Here is a 19,000-nt window from a genome sequence, read left to right on the forward strand (position 1 = left end):
GTGTGGCATAGCCTGATCGGGAACTTTGGGGACTTAGCTCATGGACTGAGCATCATCATATTTTTAGTATGCCGAGGTTTATGGAGGGTTTTCTCTCCCCTGATCAGGGCAGTTTTAGTGTTGTAAATAAAGTTCATTTATTTTTATTGACTATTTTAACTGGGTATTACGTCTTCTGTTTCCGTGATCACGCCCTGCTACTTTCCCTGTTATAGAAGGGGTTCCCTTCTACGGAGCCCCTCTGATGTCATGGTCCAAAAAATAAATAAATTGTGGCCATAAAATACTACTTCGTGCCCTCGAAGTAGTATAACGTGCCCACGAAATACTATTTCGAGGCCACGAAATGCTAATTTGTGGGCACGAATTGAGTATAACGTGGCAACGAATTACGCATTTGTGGCAATTAGATAACGTGCGCACATCATATTGATACAATTCCTGGACAGCTGCGTAGAGACACAAGCATAAGAGTAGGCTAAACCTATAAACCATGGACAGAGACCGTATGATTGCGTTTTATTTTAGGCTGGGAATGAGCTACAAATGCATTTTGAAAAGCCTGACAATGCAAGGAACCATTACGGAGAGACGTTTAAACAGGATATTGAGAGCCCAGTTGCTTTACAGACGTTAAGTACGACATGGAGCCGGGATAGATTTTATTGCTGCAAGGGCCTGGGAAGGATCACGGTTATCTGTCAAGTGTTTCGTGGCTACAAATTAGCATTTCGTGCGCACGTTATTCCCATTTCGTGGGCACAAGTAGTATTTTGTGGCCACAATTTACTTATTTTTGGACCATGTCATCAGAGGGGCTCCGTACCCTTCTAACTTACACCCGCGATATAAACACTCGGTAAGAAGGATCCTAAATATGTTGAAGAATAAGAAATTAAAACTTTATTGAAAATGGCAAAATACACCCGTGTTTTCTTTAAAATCCTATTTGATGTCACGTGATAGACGTTAGCCGAACGCCATGTCTCAGCGTAATTTGCTTATAGAACGTGTTAATGTTTGAAACAGTGAAGTAACCACAGTAACGGGCAACAAGTAAACACAGTGTTCGGTATTTTTCTTTAGTGTGTTTTCGCCGGTTAGACGTTGACATCGCCACATTTCTGAACATATTTAAACAAGTTTTGAATTCGTCTTTGCAAAGATTTTCCACTCGTCTTCAAAAAACAAGAAGAACATCAGTCTACTTGCGTTGGTTTGTTTTGCAATGTCTCAAAACATCTATCAACCGCGTTTCAGAGGACCTCCTCCTCGCTGCGGTGGGCAGTACGGTCCCCCCGGTGAATACAATGGTCTCAGAAAAGCTTTTGAGAACTGCAGGAGGGAAAACCTTCGTCTACGAGAGAGCGAGTACCAACTGCGAAGTCGCCTAAACGGTCTTCTGGTAGAGAGGAGCAATTTATGTCATAAGGATGGGCTTGTAGCTCTTAGAGAAGAAATGGAGTCCAAATACAAGCAACTGGAGAAAAGAAATGAAAAGCTAGAAGAAGAAAACAAAATACTAGAAGGGAAGCAGCTAGACTTGGATGACTTGAAGGAAAAGCTGTCAGACATGTACTCAAGAATTAAAGCAGAAAATGAGTACCAGCAATTTCTAAGGGAGAAACATTCAGAAGTCCAAAATTTGAAGGAGAAATGTCAAGACATGGAGGAAGAGAAGACAAAACTGGAGAACAAAAATAAAGAATTGGAGGAAGAGAAGACAAAACTGGAGAACAAAAATAAAGAATTGGAGGAAGAGAAGACAAAACTGGAGAACAAAAATAAAGAATTGGAGGAAGAGAAGACAAAACTGGAGAACAAAAATAAAGAATTGGAGGAAGAGAAGACAAAACTGGAGAACAAAAATAAAGAATTGGAGGAAGAGAAGTCAAAACTGGAGAACAAAAATAAAGAATTGGAGGAAGAGAAGACAAAACTGGAGAACAAAAATAAAGAATTGGAGGAAGAGAAGACAAAACTGGAGAACAAAAATAAAGAATTGGAGGAAGAGAAGACAAAACTGGAGAACAAAAATAAAGAATTGGAGGAAGAGAAGACAAAACTGGAGAACAAAAATAAAGAATTGGAGGAAGAGAAGACAAAACTGGAGAACAAAAATAAAGAATTGGAGGAAGAGAAGACAAAACTGGAGAACAAAAATAAAGAATTGGAGGAAGAGAAGACAAAACTGGAGAACAAAAATAAAGAATTGGAGGAAGAGAAGACAAAACTGGAGAACAAAAATAAAGAATTGGAGGAAGAGAAGACAAAACTGGAGAACAAAAATAAAGAATTGGAGGAAGAGAAGACAAAACTGGAGAACAAAAATAAAGAAATTGAGCAAGAGAAGAAAAAACTGGAGGACAGAAATAAAGAATTTGAGGAAGAGAAGGAAAAGGTAGAAGACAAATATACAGCGCTTGAGCAGAAGCATAAAGAAGTCCAGGACAGGAGCACAGAAATGCTTCAGGAGAAGATCCAACACCTGCAAAAATATGAAGAGCTTGAGAGGATTCACAAAGAACTGCAAAGCAGAAACAGTGAAATCCAGGAGGATCAGAAAAAGCAGAAACAAGAGGAGCTTGAACAAAAGGGCAAAGAAGAGGATGAAAAATTTGACAAACTGCAGGAAGATTTTGAGAAGATTCAAGCAGACAATGAAAACCTCAAAGAAAATAACACACAGGAGATTAAAAACGATGAGTTGCAGGTGCAAGAAAAGCAAAAGAAAAAAGGATCCAGCTTTTTCAAGAGGAAGTCAAGCAAGAAAGAGGAAAAACCAAAACAAGACCAGGAAAGTGTAGAGAAAGAAGAAAAGGTAGAAAAGATAAACGGCAAAGTAGAAGAAAAAGCGAAAGGAAAGAAGAAGACAGGCTGCTGGAGCTGGTTTTTCAGGAGTAAGAAACGTTCTGGTGAGATGAGAGTGGAAGAGGCTGCTGAGTCTGGACAAGTGTAGGAGGTTCTCCATTTCATTACTATTCACATCTCCACCCGGATCCTCCCTGCACCTCCCTCTACCCTTTGTCTACCCCCTTCTTCCCTCCTTCTCCCTCTTCACATCTCCACCCCACCCATATCCTGCACCTCCTTCTACCCCCTTCTTCCCTCCTTCTCCCCCTACCCCTGCAACCTCCATTTGCCATGTCCATCGACAGGTCTTTCTATGTGAAGATCTGTTTCCTCTGTATCATAATAAAAAATAAAGTTGAACAAAATCAGAACTAAATAAGCATTTCATTTTATGAGAAAGCACAATTATACAACCTGTTTCTCTATAAACTAAAAACCAGTGGATAAACAGACTAATGAATAGGTAATAAAACTTGTTAAATATGACTGACTGTGACTCCCCTTGAAACCTGTTAAAGAAACGCTGCCACCTTTTGGGGAATTATAAGGATGGCGTACGTTGTAGACCTTTCAGCTGTGCATAAAATCACAGAAAAATATACGGTCACACCACACAAAAATGAGAGTCTTTCTTTAGCTGTGTACTTCTATCTATAAATTAGCCTTCTTGTTATTTTAATGATCATAAATTGTTTGGGATGCTGTTTAAATTACACAGACACCAGGGAGCTGATACAGCAAGACTAGTGAAAACTGAGTATAATAAATTAAACTAGAAAACGAAAATTTCAGAAGAAATTTTAAGCGTGCCTATGCTGCTGCCAATGAGTGTAGTTTGTGTTAGTAAAGAGCAACTTGTACTTCGGTCCCATTAAGCGATGGTTTAACAAATTTCACTGCACACTAAAAGGAATCTGGATTTAAATATAACATAGTACTGTTGGATTAAGTGTAGGAAACACTAGTATAAGGTGTCTATGGAACAAATCTCCTTCAACATTCATAATGACCAAAGTGAGGACAAAGTGAGGATCAGTCAGCTGATTGTGTTTAAGGTAAAAGCATCTATAGACACTGAGATTGCTCCATATTTTAGTGAGATAACTCCAGATGTTTGTGGGTTTTGTCAACTTTGGGTGAACAAAAGCAGAAAAATGGTAAAAGATTCAGACATGGAAAGTCTGGTTTATTTCATGAATACAGTGAAACATTTTACAGTCCACAGAGCAAAGTAGCATACATGATAATGGATACTACAACATAACACGGACAGCGAGAAGCAAAACCCATTGTCTTACCAGCTGTTATATTCTTTAAACTTAAAATAAACCTTTGAAATTAGAGTTTAGTCTTTTAAGTCATCTATTTAAAAAAAAAAGAGTCAACACTTGTTTCTCTCAGCAGCATTACTGAAGTGACACTTTAACGATGCTTCTTATCACAGTCTTTATGATGAAAAAACATGTTCTCTCATTAGCAGATGTAGCAGAATACATTTATTGCAGTGTATGAGCTACACTTCTTGTAAAAAAAAAAAAAGAAAAAAAAAAGCTGATTGGAAATGCATTCCAGCTTTTTGGTTTTTCACTCTTTGATGGATTTAATATGAACAGCCACATAAAATTTATTCCAATTTTTTGCCTTTGCTTCAATTAAGGTCTTTAAAGCTACGATACCTTTCTTGTTCAAAAAGTTTACTGACACAGTAAAGACGTAGCTAGGGAACTCAGTAAGTATGAGCAGCAATAGCTTAGGGACACTTTCTCAAATAAAGAGGATTTCATCATCTGCAGTTCGTGAAAAAAGTGCCACATTAAAAACAAATCCGCAGATCCGCAAATTATGGATACAGACTCTTTTCAGCTATTGAGGTATACTTATGCACTTATCAGCATACAGTTTAAAGGCTTGCATTAGAGTGCATTGGTGTCCAGTTGGGCATCTTTTATGGTTATACCACTGTGAATTTTGCTATATAAATATGCTCAAGACTCTATCATATGTTTGACATCCAGCTAAAAATTCGAAAATATATATTTTTAAATCAGTAACTTTGAAAATTTAGAGGAAATGTTTTTTGGACAACAAATTAGTCACATTTTAAAAACAGTTTGAATAATCTGCGCTGACAGACAGACATTTATGAAGCGCCGGCTATAACACACATGAAAGGACCGCGGATGTCTTGGAGCAGAGAACCGCGTTGTATTGTTGCTTTTCCCTTAAGCAACGCCAGCCAGTCAGAAACGCTCTGTGTGGGTAGAAAATGGTCTGCACCGGCGCTGGTCCTGACGCGAAATGGCGAGGGTCTCACTCTTTGAGTAACGCTTCATATAGGACCGGGGGGCTTCCAAAAACAATAGATGGTGGGCCGATAAGTCTGGGGGCGATACACCTGCAGGGCATCACCTTGCTGTGCAAGTTTAAAACAATGAGGGTGGGGCACGCAGTTGCTGAGCTCCGGTGTAATTTGCCAAGATAGGTCTGGACTTCAGACTTCAGAAAATAGGCGATACCCTGCTCGACTGGTACATCTGCAGGGCTTTTACCTTGTCGAGGGTTAGGGTTAAAGAGCCGATGCCGGCCACCTTAAACAATAGGTCGGTCCCCGCTTTTACACCTGTCGGCTTTTACCTTTTCCTAAGGAATCCCAACAATTAAATGATACCCACGGTGGGCTTTTGCGTTCCTGAACAAATTCAAAAAATTAACCAGCTGCTGAAAGACGGATGGGGCTTGCGAGACTGGTTTTAGAAGTATCACTGCAGCATTTATTTCTAAAGGGGCTGAATGTTATTTGTGACCACCTATTGCATTAAAAACTAGCAGCCTCTGTCTCCCTCTTGGATTAACATTCCGAAATCCCGATTTTTAAATAAAATGATCGCATCAACCCGTGAAAGAAACCCCAGTGGATGCGTAAAAACTAGTTAAATTAAAACTAGCGCTTTGATTAACACTTGTGAACAGTCATGAAGGCTGAAATTACCCGTATAGAAGAAATTCCCGCTTGTGCCGTTTTTAAATAAATAAATAAAATGCTTGCATTGCCGCATGCTGTGACATCAGAATCACAAAATGAGTGTGATTAAAACTAGAGATGGACCGATCCGATATTACGTATCAGTCCGATACTGGCGCAAATTACTGGATCGGATATCGGAGAGAAATAAAAAGTGTAATCGATTCATTAAATATCAAAAAAGCACCTCACAAAACTTGCAACATGGCTCAGCTCATAACCATAGCACGTCAGAGCAGTGTGCTCACATGATAGAGCGCTGTGGCGTGCAAGACCTGTTGTCTGGTTGAGCATTCCTACCAAACCGGCATTTCATCTCAGACAAAGTTATCCCAGAGAGAAGTAAAGCAAGTGTGTAAGTTCATCTCTGAATGTTTGTTAAGCATTCCAGCGTTAAGCTTAACAACCTATATGGAGCGACTGCCTTTCTCTCCCTCCCTCTCCTGCTGCTACTTCAATCCTGAAACTGATCAATGATCAGCTGAAAGAAGAAAATAGGAAAGAAAAGTATTTCTTTGTGCCCCCCTTTCCCTGTTAATGCCCCACTTATAAGTCAAAGATGTTGGCGTGATCCAACAGTGTCCTCTGTACCTTCCGAAACCAGGGTACCCGGTGCCCGCTGTCTGCAGAGAAGTCAGCAGTGCAGGGTGATTCCCCTCTGGTCATGTTTAATTAAACGGCCTGTTGTGAAAAGAATATGTTGTGATGAGTAATGTGGCCTCAGAGCTGAAGAATAGACAATGAAATCCTTTAATTCTGACACAGTATTGACCTGTGAGGATAAGAAACACTCACTGAACTCCCGTGGCCGTCTATTAATCAGCACCATGGACAGCAACTCAGTCAGCATGCATATAACCAACAGGTCTAATTTGACAGTAAGTTATATGAGCGACAGTTTGCAGGGAGGCATAATTATAGGTGGACTTTAATTCTGTTCATATCTTCGACTTGCTGAGTCTAAAATAAAGTAAAGAATTTTAGCATTACCTGCCGTGTCCATGTTGCGCTGGCTGCGCTCGCACTGAGCTGGTCCGCCTCACTGACGCATTAAGAGACACCTCCGGAGCGTTAATGCCACCTCATTTGTTCTCCCGGTGACCATTATTGTCTTAAGAGGTGTAATCCTTTTACATAAGCCCCCACCCGCAGCTGTGCAGCCACTAGCGCTGGGGCTGGAGATGAGTAAGTACACTGATTACTCAAACAGTAAAGTAACACTCACTCAAGACTTCTCCAGCGTGTCCTCGAGTAAACTTTCTTATTAATGTGCTACTGGACTTGGGTAGAGCTGGAGAGAGATGAAGGCGGGGGAAAACGGAGCAGCTGATCCTCCTGCCACGCCGTTAAGATGGGTAAACAACCCCACCCGGTGGCTAGTTTAGTCACATCCATGTGGGTCTCCAGCTCAAAAGCAGTTTTGTAGGAGACTGTGGAGGAGTGTGGTTAACAGGGCTTTCAGAAAACAGAAGTTGTCATTTATCTTTTACAAAAGATATTTATCTTTATTTCTGGTTTGTCATTATTAATCTGACATTATTATATCTACACAACACAGATAGGCCTACATAAACACGTGCATGCCCCACTGGTTGCTGCTGTGCGCTGTAACAACGCGTCAGCGAAGCGCCATATGGAGGCAGATACCTATATTCAATTAAATATCATCATAAGTCGTTGACTTTCGAACCAATTTGGATTCAGTTTGGTTCATTAAAAATGCCAGAACGGATACAGAAGACTTAGTAACGCTTAATATGTTTCCAGGTTTCATGTCAAAATGATGTTCTGCTTCAAAAACTGAAATGTGTAAAAATCATTTTAAAACTTTGAAATCAGAGCTGCAACCTGTTTCTGCTCTCGGAGAATTATTATTTTGTATATTCATCATAAATATATTATTTTCTGCATTTAATCTTTGTGTATCTTTTTCATTCATGTCTGGTTTTTAACTGAATGCCAGCATTTAATGTGATATATTTACTGTCCATGTACTGCCACTTTTGGCCACAACAAAAGAAGAAACAAACACACAAGGGGCCATTTTTCGGTGCTGCACTATTACTGCCAATACAAAGATTCATTTACGTTTTTCTCTGAAATATCGACCTTGGACACCTTATGTAAATGCCATCCTATGAAGAAGGATTTTTATTATCGAGTGGTTGCATGCTTTGCGTTTTAATGTTGAGTGTATTTTAGTGTTGCATGCTTTTATTCCATTTATTGGGACTTCTCCCCGACAGACTCCGCCCCCCCTTGCTTCCCCAATTAGATACACCTGGAGGGCACAGGGGACAGAAATCAATCGGGCCTCCCATGTTGGCAGCGGCCAATAAGAGGCTCTGGCAGGTCAGAAAGACGTGTGTGGCAGCAGGAGAGCCATGGAGTAGCGTGGCGGCAGGCGCAGCCACAAGAAGAAGGACGCGGTCGGCCTGGCTCCCACTGGTGGAATAAGCATATTCTTCACAGCCAGGAAGTGTGGCATAGCCTGATCGGGAACTTTGGGGACTTAGCTCATGGACTGAGCATCATCATATTTTTAGTATGCCGAGGTTTATGGGGGTTTTCTCTCCCCTGATCAGGGCAGTTTTAGTGTTGTAAATAAAGTTCATTTATTTTTATTGACTATTTTAACTGGGTATTACGTCTTCTGTTTCCGTGATCACGCCCTGCTACTTTCCCTGTTATAGAAGGGGTTCCCTTCTACGGAGCCCCTCTGATGTCATGGTCCAAAAAATAAATAAATTGTGGCCATAAAATACTACTTCGTGCCCTCGAAGTAGTATAACGTGCCCACGAAATACTATTTCGAGGCCACGAAATGCTAATTTGTGGGCACGAATTGAGTATAACGTGGCAACGAATTACGCATTTGTGGCAATTAGATAACGTGCGCACATCATATTGATACAATTCCTGGACAGCTGCGTAGAGACACAAGCATAAGAGTAGGCTAAACCTATAAACCATGGACAGAGACCGTATGATTGCGTTTTATTTTAGGCTGGGAATGAGCTACAAATGCATTTTGAAAAGCCTGACAATGCAAGGAACCATTACGGAGAGACGTTTAAACAGGATATTGAGAGCCCAGTTGCTTTACAGACGTTAAGTACGACATGGAGCCGGGATAGATTTTATTGCTGCAAGGGCCTGGGAAGGATCACGGTTATCTGTCAAGTGTTTCGTGGCTACAAATTAGCATTTCGTGCGCACGTTATTCCCATTTCGTGGGCACAAGTAGTATTTTGTGGCCACAATTTACTTATTTTTGGACCATGTCATCAGAGGGGCTCCGTACCCTTCTAACTTACACCCGCGATATAAACACTCGGTAAGAAGGATCCTAAATATGTTGAAGAATAAGAAATTAAAACTTTATTGAAAATGGCAAAATACACCCGTGTTTTCTTTAAAATCCTATTTGATGTCACGTGATAGACGTTAGCCGAACGCCATGTCTCAGCGTAATTTGCTTATAGAACGTGTTAATGTTTGAAACAGTGAAGTAACCACAGTAACGGGCAACAAGTAAACACAGTGTTCGGTATTTTTCTTTAGTGTGTTTTCGCCGGTTAGACGTTGACATCGCCACATTTCTGAACATATTTAAACAAGTTTTGAATTCGTCTTTGCAAAGATTTTCCACTCGTCTTCAAAAAACAAGAAGAACATCAGTCTACTTGCGTTGGTTTGTTTTGCAATGTCTCAAAACATCTATCAACCGCGTTTCAGAGGACCTCCTCCTCGCTGCGGTGGGCAGTACGGTCCCCCCGGTGAATACAATGGTCTCAGAAAAGCTTTTGAGAACTGCAGGAGGGAAAACCTTCGTCTACGAGAGAGCGAGTACCAACTGCGAAGTCGCCTAAACGGTCTTCTGGTAGAGAGGAGCAATTTATGTCATAAGGATGGGCTTGTAGCTCTTAGAGAAGAAATGGAGTCCAAATACAAGCAACTGGAGAAAAGAAATGAAAAGCTAGAAGAAGAAAACAAAATACTAGAAGGGAAGCAGCTAGACTTGGATGACTTGAAGGAAAAGCTGTCAGACATGTACTCAAGAATTAAAGCAGAAAATGAGTACCAGCAATTTCTAAGGGAGAAACATTCAGAAGTCCAAAATTTGAAGGAGAAATGTCAAGACATGGAGGAAGAGAAGACAAAACTGGAGAACAAAAATAAAGAATTGGAGGAAGAGAAGACAAAACTGGAGAACAAAAATAAAGAATTGGAGGAAGAGAAGACAAAACTGGAGAACAAAAATAAAGAATTGGAGGAAGAGAAGACAAAACTGGAGAACAAAAATAAAGAATTGGAGGAAGAGAAGACAAAACTGGAGAACAAAAATAAAGAATTGGAGGAAGAGAAGACAAAACTGGAGAACAAAAATAAAGAATTGGAGGAAGAGAAGACAAAACTGGAGAACAAAAATAAAGAAATTGAGCAAGAGAAGAAAAAACTGGAGGACAGAAATAAAGAATTTGAGGAAGAGAAGGAAAAGGTAGAAGACAAATATACAGCGCTTGAGCAGAAGCATAAAGAAGTCCAGGACAGGAGCACAGAAATGCTTCAGGAGAAGATCCAACACCTGCAAAAATATGAAGAGCTTGAGAGGATTCACAAAGAACTGCAAAGCAGAAACAGTGAAATCCAGGAGGATCAGAAAAAGCAGAAACAAGAGGAGCTTGAACAAAAGGGCAAAGAAGAGGATGAAAAATTTGACAAACTGCAGGAAGATTTTGAGAAGATTCAAGCAGATAATGAAAACCTCAAAGAAAATAACACACAGGAGATTAAAAACGATGAGTTGCAGGTGCAAGAAAAGCAAAAGAAAAAAGGATCCAGCTTTTTCAAGAGGAAGTCAAGCAAGAAAGAGGAAAAACCAAAACAAGACCAGGAAAGTGTAGAGAAAGAAGAAAAGGTAGAAAAGATAAACGGCAAAGTAGAAGAAAAAGCGAAAGGAAAGAAGAAGACAGGCTGCTGGAGCTGGTTTTTCAGGAGTAAGAAACGTTCTGGTGAGATGAGAGTGGAAGAGGCTGCTGAGTCTGGACAAGTGTAGGAGGTTCTCCATTTCATTACTATTCACATCTCCACCCGGATCCTCCCTGCACCTCCCTCTACCCTTTGTCTACCCCCTTCTTCCCTCCTTCTCCCTCTTCACATCTCCACCCCACCCATATCCTGCACCTCCTTCTACCCCCTTCTTCCCTCCTTCTCCCCCTACCCCTGCAACCTCCATTTGCCATGTCCATCGACAGGTCTTTCTATGTGAAGATCTGTTTCCTCTGTATCATAATAAAAAATAAAGTTGAACAAAATCAGAACTAAATAAGCATTTCATTTTATGAGAAAGCACAATTATACAACCTGTTTCTCTATAAACTAAAAACCAGTGGATAAACAGACTAATGAATAGGTAATAAAACTTGTTAAATATGACTGACTGTGACTCCCCTTGAAACCTGTTAAAGAAACGCTGCCACCTTTTGGGGAATTATAAGGATGGCGTACGTTGTAGACCTTTCAGCTGTGCATAAAATCACAGAAAAATATACGGTCACACCACACAAAAATGAGAGTCTTTCTTTAGCTGTGTACTTCTATCTATAAATTAGCCTTCTTGTTATTTTAATGATCATAAATTGTTTGGGATGCTGTTTAAATTACACAGACACCAGGGAGCTGATACAGCAAGACTAGTGAAAACTGAGTATAATAAATTAAACTAGAAAACGAAAATTTCAGAAGAAATTTTAAGCGTGCCTATGCTGCTGCCAATGAGTGTAGTTTGTGTTAGTAAAGAGCAACTTGTACTTCGGTCCCATTAAGCGATGGTTTAACAAATTTCACTGCACACTAAAAGGAATCTGGATTTAAATATAACATAGTACTGTTGGATTAAGTGTAGGAAACACTAGTATAAGGTGTCTATGGAACAAATCTCCTTCAACATTCATAATGACCAAAGTGAGGACAAAGTGAGGATCAGTCAGCTGATTGTGTTTAAGGTAAAAGCATCTATAGACACTGAGATTGCTCCATATTTTAGTGAGATAACTCCAGATGTTTGTGGGTTTTGTCAACTTTGGGTGAACAAAAGCAGAAAAATGGTAAAAGATTCAGACATGGAAAGTCTGGTTTATTTCATGAATACAGTGAAACATTTTACAGTCCACAGAGCAAAGTAGCATACATGATAATGGATACTACAACATAACACGGACAGCGAGAAGCAAAACCCATTGTCTTACCAGCTGTTATATTCTTTAAACTTAAAATAAACCTTTGAAATTAGAGTTTAGTCTTTTAAGTCATCTATTTAAAAAAAAAAAGAGTCAACACTTGTTTCTCTCAGCAGCATTACTGAAGTGACACTTTAACGATGCTTCTTATCACAGTCTTTATGATGAAAAAACATGTTCTCTCATTAGCAGATGTAGCAGAATACATTTATTGCAGTGTATGAGCTACACTTCTTGTAAAAAAAAAAAAGAGAAAAAAAAGCTGATTGGAAATGCATTCCAGCTTTTTGAATTTTCAGTCTTTGATGGATTTAATATGAACAGCCACATAAAATTTATTCCAATTTTTTGCCTTTGCTTCAATTAAGGTGTGTCTTTAAAGCTACGATACCTTTCTTGTTCAAAAAGTTTACTGACACAGTAAAGACGTAGCTAGGGAACTCAGTAAGTATGAGCAGCAATAGCTTAGGGACACTTTCTCAAATAAAGAGGATTTCATCATCTGCAGTTCGTGAAAAAAGTGCCACATTAAAAACAAATCCGCAGATCCGCAAATTATGGATACAGACTCTTTTCAGCTATTGAGGTATACTTATGCACTTATCAGCATACAGTTTAAAGGCTTGCATTAGAGTGCATTGGTGTCCAGTTGGGCATCTTTTATGGTTATACCACTGTGAATTTTGCTATATAAATATGCTCAAGACTCTATCATATGTTTGACATCCAGCTAAAAATTCGAAAATATATATTTTTAAATCAGTAACTTTGAAAATTTAGAGGAAATGTTTTTTGGACAACAAATTAGTCACATTTTAAAAACAGTTTGAATAATCTGCGCTGACAGACAGACATTTATGAAGCGCCGGCTATAACACACATGCTTACCGTGTGAAAGGACCGCGGATGTCTTGGAGCAGAGAACCGCGTTGTATTGTTGCTTTTCCCTTAAGCAACGCCAGCCAGTCAGAAACGCTCTGTGTGGGTAGAAAATGGTCTGCACCTGCGCTGGTCCTGACGCGAAATGGCGAGGGTCTCACTCTTTGAGTAACGCTTCATATAGGACCGGGGGGCTTCCAAAAACAATAGATGGTGGGCCGATAAGTCTGGGGGCGATACACCTGCAGGGCATCACCTTGCTGTGCAAGTTTAAAACAATGAGGGTGGGGCACGCAGTTGCTGAGCTCCGGTGTAATTTGCCAAGATAGGTCTGGACTTCAGACTTCAGAAAATAGGCGATACCCTGCTCGACTGGTACATCTGCAGGGCTTTTACCTTGTCGAGGGTTAGGGTTAGGGGTTAGGGTTAGGGTCAGGGTTAAAGAGCCGACACCGGCCACCTTAAACAATAGGTCGGTCCCCGCTTTTACACCTGTCGGCTTTTACCTTTTCCTAAGGAATCCCAACAATTAAATGATACCCACGGTGGGCTTTTGCGTTCCTGAACAAATTCAAAAAATTAACCAGCTGCTGAAAGACGGATGGGGCTTGCGAGACTGGTTTTAGAAGTATCACTGCAGCATTTATTTCTAAAGGGGCTGAATGTTATTTGTGACCACCTATTGCATTAAAAACTAGCAGCCTCTGTCTCCCTCTTGGATTAACATTCCGAAATCCCGATTTTTAAATAAAATGATCGCATCAACCCGTGAAAGAAACCCCAGTGGATGCGTAAAAACTAGTTAAATTAAAACTAGCGCTTTGATTAACACTTGTGAACAGTCATGAAGGCTGAAATTACCCGTATAGAAGAAATTCCCGCTTGTGCCGTTTTTAAATAAATAAATAAAATGCTTGCATTGCCGCATGCTGTGACATCAGAATCACAAAATGAGTGTGATTAAAACTAGAGATGGACCGATCCGATATTACGTATCAGTCCGATACTGGCGCAAATTACTGGATCGGATATCGGAGAGAAATAAAAAGTGTAATCGATTCATTAAATATCAAAAAAGCACCTCACAAAACTTGCAACATGGCTCAGCTCATAACCATAGCACGTCAGAGCAGTGTGCTCACATGATAGAGCGCTGTGGCGTGCAAGACCTGTTGTCTGGTTGAGCATTCCTACCAAACCGGCATTTCATCTCAGACAAAGTTATCCCAGAGAGAAGTAAAGCAAGTGTGTAAGTTCATCTCTGAATGTTTGTTAAGCATTCCAGCGTTAAGCTTAACAACCTATATGGAGCGACTGCCTTTCTCTCCCTCCCTCTCCTGCTGCTACTTCAATCCTGAAACTGATCAATGATCAGCTGAAAGAAGAAAATAGGAAAGAAAAGTATTTCTTTGTGCCCCCCTTTCCCTGTTAATGCCCCACTTATAAGTCAAAGATGTTGGCGTGATCCAACAGTGTCCTCTGTACCTTCCGAAACCAGGGTACCCGGTGCCCGCTGTCTGCAGAGAAGTCAGCAGTGCAGGGTGATTCCCCTCTGGTCATGTTTAATTAAACGGCCTGTTGTGAAAAGAATATGTTGTGATGAGTAATGTGGCCTCAGAGCTGAAGAATAGACAATGAAATCCTTTAATTCTGACACAGTATTGACCTGTGAGGATAAGAAACACTCACTGAACTCCCGTGGCCGTCTATTAATCAGCACCATGGACAGCAACTCAGTCAGCATGCATATAACCAACAGGTCTAATTTGACAGTAAGTTATATGAGCGACAGTTTGCAGGGAGGCATAATTATAGGTGGACTTTAATTCTGTTCATATCTTCGACTTGCTGAGTCTAAAATAAAGTAAAGAATTTTAGCATTACCTGCCGTGTCCATGTTGCGCTGGCTGCGCTCGCACTGAGCTGGTCCGCCTCACTGACGCGTTAAGAGACACCTCCGGAGCGTTAATGCCACCTCATTTGTTCTCCCGGTGACCATTATTGTCTTAAGAGGTGTAATCCTTTTACATAAGCCCCCACCCGCAGCTGTGCAGCCACTAGCGCTGGGGCTGGAGATGAGTAAGTACACTGATTACTCAAACAGTAAAGTAACACTCACTCAAGACTTCTCCAGCGTGTCCTCGAGTAAACTTTCTTATTAATGTGCTACTGGACTTGGGTAGAGCTGGAGAGAGATGAAGGCGGGGGAAAACGGAGCAGCTGATCCTCCTGCCACGCCGTTAAGATGGGTAAACAACCCCACCCGGTGGCTAGTTTAGTCACATCCATGTGGGTCTCCAGCTCAAAAGCAGTTTTGTAGGAGACTGTGGAGGAGTGTGGTTAACAGAGCTTTCAGAAAACAGAAGTTGTCATTTATCTTTTACAAAAGATATTTATCTTTATTTCTGGTTTGTCATTATTAATCTGACATTATTATATCTACACAACACAGATAGGCCTACATAAACACGTGCATGCCCCACTGGTTGCTGCTGTGCGCTGTAACAACGCGTCAGCGAAGCGCCATATGGAGGCAGATACCTATATTCAATTAAATATCATCATAAGTCGTTGACTTTCGAACCAATTTGGATTCAGTTTGGTTCATTAAAAATGCCAGAACGGATACAGAAGACTTAGTAACGCTTAATATGTTTCCAGGTTTCATGTCAAAATGATGTTCTGCTTCAAAAACTGAAATGTGTAAAAATCATTTTAAAACTTTGAAATCAGAGCTGCAACCTGTTTCTGCTCTCGGAGAATTATTATTTTGTATATTCATCATAAATATATTATTTTCTGCATTTAATCTTTGTGTATCTTTTTCATTCATGTCTGGTTTTTAACTGAATGCCAGCATTTAATGTGATATATTTACTGTCCATGTACTGCCACTTTTGGCCACAACAAAAGAAGAAACAAACACACAAGGGGCCATTTTTCGGTGCTGCACTATTACTGCCAATACAAAGATTCATTTACGTTTTTCTCTGAAATATCGACCTTGGACACCTTATGTAAATGCCATCCTATGAAGAAGGATTTTTATTATCGAGTGGTTGCATGCTTTGCGTTTTAATGTTGAGTGTATTTTAGTGTTGCATGCTTTTATTCCATTTATTGGGACTTCTCCCCGACAGACTCCGCCCCCCTTACTTCCCCAATTAGATACACCTGGAGGGCACAGGGGACAGAAATCAATCGGGCCTCCCATGTTGGCAGCGGCCAATAAGAGGCTCTGGCAGGTCAGAAAGACGTGTGTGGCAGCAGGAGAGCCATGGAGTAGCGTGGCGGCAGGCGCAGCCACAAGAAAAAGGACGCGGTCGGCCTGGCTCCCACTGGTGGAATAAGCATATTCTTCACAGCCAGGAAGTGTGGCATAGCCTGATCGGGAACTTTGGGGACTTAGCTCATGGACTGAGCATCATCATATTTTTAGTATGCCGAGGTTTATGGGGGTTTTCTCTCCCCTGATCAGGGCAGTTTTAGTGTTGTAAATAAAGTTCATTTATTTTTATTGACTATTTTAACTGGGTGTTATGTCTTCTGTTTCCGTGATCACGCCCTGCTACTTTCCCTGTTATAGAAGGGGTTCCCTTCTACGGAGCCCCTCTGATGTCATGGTCCAAAAAATAAATAAATTGTGGCCATAAAATACTACTTCGTGCCCTCGAAGTAGTATAACGTGCCCACGAAATACTATTTCGAGGCCACGAAATGCTAATTTGTGGGCACGAATTGAGTATAACGTGGCAACGAATTACGCATTTGTGGCAATTAGATAACGTGCGCACATCATATTGATACAATTCCTGGACAGCTGCGTAGAGACACAAGCATAAGAGTAGGCTAAACCTATAAACCATGGACAGAGACCGTATGATTGCGTTTTATTTTAGGCTGGGAATGAGCTACAAATGCATTTTGAAAAGCCTGACAATGCAAGGAACCATTACGGAGAGACGTTTAAACAGGATATTGAGAGCCCAGTTGCTTTACAGACGTTAAGTACGACATGGAGCCGGGATAGATTTTATTGCTGCAAGGGCCTGGGAAGGATCACGGTTATCTGTCAAGTGTTTCGTGGCTACAAATTAGCATTTCGTGCGCACGTTATTCCCATTTCGTGGGCACAAGTAGTATTTTGTGGCCACAATTTACTTATTTTTGGACCATGTCATCAGAGGGGCTCCGTACCCTTCTAACTTACACCCGCGATATAAACACTCGGTAAGAAGGATCCTAAATATGTTGAAGAATAAGAAATTAAAACTTTATTGAAAATGGCAAAATACACCCGTGTTTTCTTTAAAATCCTATTTGATGTCACGTGATAGACGTTAGCCGAACGCCATGTCTCAGCGTAATTTGCTTATAGAACGTGTTAATGTTTGAAACAGTGAAGTGACCACAGTAACGGGCAACAAGTAAACACAGTGTTCGGTATTTTTCTTTAGTGTGTTTTCGCCGGTTAGACGTTGACATCGCCACATTTCTGAACATATTTAAACAAGTTTTGAATTCGTCTTTGCAAAGATTTTCCACTCGTCTTCAAAAAACAAGAAGAACATCAGTCTACTTGCGTTGGTTTGTTTTGCAATGTCTCAAAACATCTATCAACCGCGTTTCAGAGGACCTCCTCCTCGCTGCGGTGGGCAGTACGGTCCCCCCGGTGAATACAATGGTCTCAGAAAAGCTTTTGAGAACTGCAGGAGGGAAAACCTTCGTCTACGAGAGAGCGAGTACCAACTGCGAAGTCGCCTAAACGGTCTTCTGGTAGAGAGGAGCAATTTATGTCATAAGGATGGGCTTGTAGCTCTTAGAGAAGAAATGGAGTCCAAATACAAGCAACTGGAGAAAAGAAATGAAAAGCTAGAAGAAGAAAACAAAATACTAGAAGGGAAGCAGCTAGACTTGGATGACTTGAAGGAAAAGCTGTCAGACATGTACTCAAGAATTAAAGCAGAAAATGAGTACCAGCAATTTCTAAGGGAGAAACATTCAGAAGTCCAAAATTTGAAGGAGAAATGTCAAGACATGGAGGAAGAGAAGACAAAACTGGAGAACAAAAATAAAGAATTGGAGGAAGAGAAGACAAAACTGGAGAACAAAAATAAAGAATTGGAGGAAGAGAAGACAAAACTGGAGAACAAAAATAAAGAATTGGAGGAAGAGAAGACAAAACTGGAGAACAAAAATAAAGAATTGGAGGAAGAGAAGACAAAACTGGAGAACAAAAATAAAGAATTGGAGGAAGAGAAGACAAAACTGGAGAACAAAAATAAAGAAATTGAGCAAGAGAAGAAAAAACTGGAGGACAGAAATAAAGAATTTGAGGAAGAGAAGGAAAAGGTAGAAGACAAATATACAGCGCTTGAGCAGAAGCATAAAGAAGTCCAGGACAGGAGCACAGAAATGCTTCAGGAGAAGATCCAACACCTGCAAAAATATGAAGAGCTTGAGAGGATTCACAAAGAACTGCAAAGCAGAAACAGTGAAATCCAGGAGGATCAGAAAAAGCAGAAACAAGAGGAGCTTGAACAAAAGGGCAAAGAAGAGGATGAAAAATTTGACAAACTGCAGGAAGATTTTGAGAAGATTCAAGCAGATAATGAAAACCTCAAAGAAAATAACACACAGGAGATTAAAAACGATGAGTTGCAGGTGCAAGAAAAGCAAAAGAAAAAAGGATCCAGCTTTTTCAAGAGGAAGTCAAGCAAGAAAGAGGAAAAACCAAAACAAGACCAGGAAAGTGTAGAGAAAGAAGAAAAGGTAGAAAAGATAAACGGCAAAGTAGAAGAAAAAGCGAAAGGAAAGAAGAAGACAGGCTGCTGGAGCTGGTTTTTCAGGAGTAAGAAACGTTCTGGTGAGATGAGAGTGGAAGAGGCTGCTGAGTCTGGACAAGTGTAGGAGGTTCTCCATTTCATTACTATTCACATCTCCACCCGGATCCTCCCTGCACCTCCCTCTACCCTTTGTCTACCCCCTTCTTCCCTCCTTCTCC

At 40.6% G+C, this 19,000-nt stretch overlaps 1 protein-coding gene across 1 annotated transcript; it reads left to right on the forward strand.

Annotated features, from left to right (window-relative positions):
* Positions 1 to 731: 731 nt before the first annotated feature.
* Positions 732 to 3,565, forward strand: LOC143421791 (uncharacterized). Its single transcript, XM_076891670.1, has one exon. The coding sequence runs from the start codon at positions 1,229 to 1,231 to the stop codon at positions 2,957 to 2,959; it is 1,731 nt and encodes a 576-aa protein (XP_076747785.1). The 5' UTR covers positions 732 to 1,228; the 3' UTR covers positions 2,960 to 3,565.
* The last annotated feature ends 15,435 nt before the right edge of the window (positions 3,566 to 19,000 follow it).

This window comes from Maylandia zebra, linkage group LG13, assembly GCF_041146795.1.
Source record: "Maylandia zebra isolate NMK-2024a linkage group LG13, Mzebra_GT3a, whole genome shotgun sequence".
Lineage (NCBI taxonomy): Eukaryota > Metazoa > Chordata > Actinopteri > Cichliformes > Cichlidae > Maylandia > Maylandia zebra.

Excerpts from the sequence above, each read along its gene's own strand:
- LOC143421791 (XM_076891670.1), top strand. The coding sequence starts at position 1,229 with ATGTCTCAAAACATCTATCAACCGCGTTTCAGAGGACCTCCTCCTCGC.